The sequence below is a fragment of the Salpingoeca rosetta genome (genome assembly GCF_000188695.1).
Source record: "Salpingoeca rosetta unplaced genomic scaffold supercont1.5, whole genome shotgun sequence".
NCBI lineage: Eukaryota > Choanoflagellata > Craspedida > Salpingoecidae > Salpingoeca > Salpingoeca rosetta.
The window spans coordinates 2,177,251-2,179,750 of record NW_004754929.1 but is presented as its reverse complement, the minus strand read 5'-3'; the positions used below and the strand labels follow the sequence as shown (position 1 = coordinate 2,179,750).

At 56.2% G+C, this 2,500-nt stretch overlaps 2 protein-coding genes across 2 annotated transcripts in view; one reads left to right on the top strand and one right to left on the bottom strand.

Moving 5' to 3' along the window:
- PTSG_02551 (uncharacterized protein) overlaps nt 1-882 on the bottom strand; it is a gene marked incomplete at its 3' end in the record, with an annotated part of 6,036 nt that extends 5,154 nt beyond the window's left edge. Inside the window, exon 1 of the mRNA XM_004996983.1 lies at nt 1-882. This exon is cut by the window's left edge and continues 75 nt beyond it. Coding sequence (XP_004997040.1) covers nt 1-849 — 849 coding nt within the window. The 5' untranslated portion in view covers nt 850-882.
- A 51-nt stretch (nt 883-933) lies between these two features.
- Nucleotides 934-2,500, top strand: part of PTSG_02550 (uncharacterized protein) — a gene marked incomplete at its 5' end in the record, with an annotated part of 3,314 nt that continues 1,747 nt past the window's right edge. The window contains 4 exons of the mRNA XM_004996982.1: nt 934-1,188; nt 1,568-1,714; nt 1,907-1,976; nt 2,129-2,262. Coding sequence (XP_004997039.1) covers nt 934-1,188; nt 1,568-1,714; nt 1,907-1,976; nt 2,129-2,262 — 606 coding nt within the window. The remainder of the gene's footprint in view (nt 1,189-1,567; nt 1,715-1,906; nt 1,977-2,128; nt 2,263-2,500) is intronic.

Genomic DNA, 2,500 nt, shown 5'->3' with positions numbered 1-2,500 from the left:
GGGATGGATGAGCTTGAGAATCTCAACATCCATGATGCCAGTTGGCACAACTGTGCGTGGGTCCTCCAGTACAACCATCAACGGGTCTGCTTGCGCTTCCTCGGAAGCAGCCTCCTTCTCCTTCTCGTCTTTCGCGTCGTTCTCCTTGCCTTCTTCGTCCTTTTCATCCTTTTCCTCATTCGTCTTCCCTTCCTCCTCACCTTCGCCCTTATCCGTTGCTTCCTCACCCTTCTTCTTCTCCCTTTCATCCTCGCCCTTTTGCTTGACCTCCTCGCCAGCTTCGTCGCTGGCTTCATCCATCACCTTCTCGTGCCTGACTTCGTCAACCGCATCACCACTTGTTGCTGCTGTTGCTGTTGAGTCACCATGTTTCTCGGTCTGGCCGAAACTGTCCTCGCCGGTGCTGTTTTGCCCCGGCTGCTTTTGCGGTGCTTGCTGCTCCACACCCTCTTCTCCACGCACTTGCTCCTGCTGCTCCTGCTGCTCCTGCTGCACAGGTGCACCACTTGCCTCCTCTGCCTCGTCGTCGTTACTGCCGTGTTTGGCGCGCTTTCGCGGCTGCTCTGCTGTGGTGGTGGTTGTCGCGTCGTGCTGCGTGACGTGCTCCTCCTCTTCCCCTGCTTCTGCTCCTTGCACCTTCACCTGCTCTCCACTCGTGTCATCGGTGTCCACATCCTTTGCTTCTTCACCTCCTCCTTGCCTGCTCCGCTCCCCACCCTCCTGCTGTTGCTGCGATTGTTGCGTCTGCACGCCTTGCTCCGCACTATCGTGCAGCCCAGCATCGCCGCTGTTGTCGCCGCCTTCCATCGTCATTCGTTTTCCCCGCCAGCGACTGTTTATTGAAATCATTCACAAATCCTCTACAACCACGTTTGTTTGGCGCTGCGACAGGTTGTGTGCACCAACCAGCAACCTCCACCACAACACGGGAACATGCGGCGGGCGTTGCGGCTGTTGGGACAGGGCGAGACCATCTTCGCCCTGTCATCTGGGGGAGTGAGGGCTGGCGTAGCCGTTATTCGCGTGTCTGGACCACAGGCTCACGATAGCATCACGCAGCTGACAAAGGCGGCGGCGCCACCAGCGCGGCTGGCCAGCGTGCGCAAGCTGTTTGATCCCCTCTCCGGTGACATGTTAGACCATGCCCTTGTACTAAGGTTTGACGAAGGCCACAGCTTTACCGGCGAGGTGCGTGTGTATGTGCATGTGCAAGTGTGTATTTGTGTGTGTATGTGCATGTGCATGTGAGTGCATGTGTGTGTGTGCATGTGTGCATGTGAGTGCATGTGCAAGTGTGTGCGTGTATGTGCAAGTGTGTGCGTGTATGTGCAAGTGCGTGCGTGCATGTGCAAGTGCGTGCGTGTATATGCATGTGCATGTGCTTGCGTGCGAACCTGTGCTGATGTGCACTTGCACGCCTGCACTTGCATGTACACTCTTGTTGCACGCGTGCGTGCGTGCGTGCGTGCGTACACTTGTCCTTGCCTTTCCCAACCCTTGCCGCCCGGAACTATCCCCAACACAGGCGGTCACTCACCTGTTGCTGCTGCTTCTGGTGATGATGCAGGCCATTGCTGAGTTCCAGGTCCACGGAGGAAATGCTGTTGTGTCATCTGTATTAAAGGCCCTGGAAGGCGTGGAGGGTTTGCGCCACGCAGAGCCGGGCGAGTTTACACGCCGCTCCTTTTGGAATGATCGCATGGACCTGACACAGGTGCGCGTACTTGCATATTTGCTTGCCCCTGCACCTTCATTTCTCCCCTGAATTACGTTGTTCATCAGCTGCGCTTGCTGGCCCTTTTCCCCCCCCCCCATTGGCCTTGATCAACGCCAGTGCAGTCCTGGCCCAAACTCACATCTCCGGCTGTGCTTGCTTGGCCCTGGTTATGTCGCTCCTGCGTTTCAGGTGGAAGGCTTATCAGATCTAATTACAGCTGAAACGGAACAGCAGCGTAAACAAGCATTATCATACATGAGTATGTGTGATCCACCGCACCAGCTCTTTCCTGTTGCTCCCCGTGCACTGTGATGGCACCATACCCACTCTGCCCACTCTACCCACTCTCCCCCTCCTCCAAATCTTACATTCCACCAACTCCCAACCCCACTTCTCTCGTTTGTGCTGCAGCTGGGAAAGCAAGTAAGGTGTACCAGACGTGGAAATCGACGCTGCTCCGGGCTGTTGCGCAGATTGAGGCGTACATTGACTTTAGCGAGGAGGAGAACATCGAGGAGGATGTCACCGCTCGTGTCGACCAAGCGGTGTGTATGGACACTTGACGCACACTGTGTGTGTGTGTTTAATGGTGAAGGGGGAGGAGTGTGTGCACTGATGGTGACGGGGAGGAGTGCGTGCCTTGTTGTTCTTCAGGCTCAATGGCGCGTGCTGCTTCCGTTGCTGACTTGCGTGCCTTCATCACACACACACACACACACACACACACACACACACACACACACACACACACACACACACACACACACACACACACACACGACG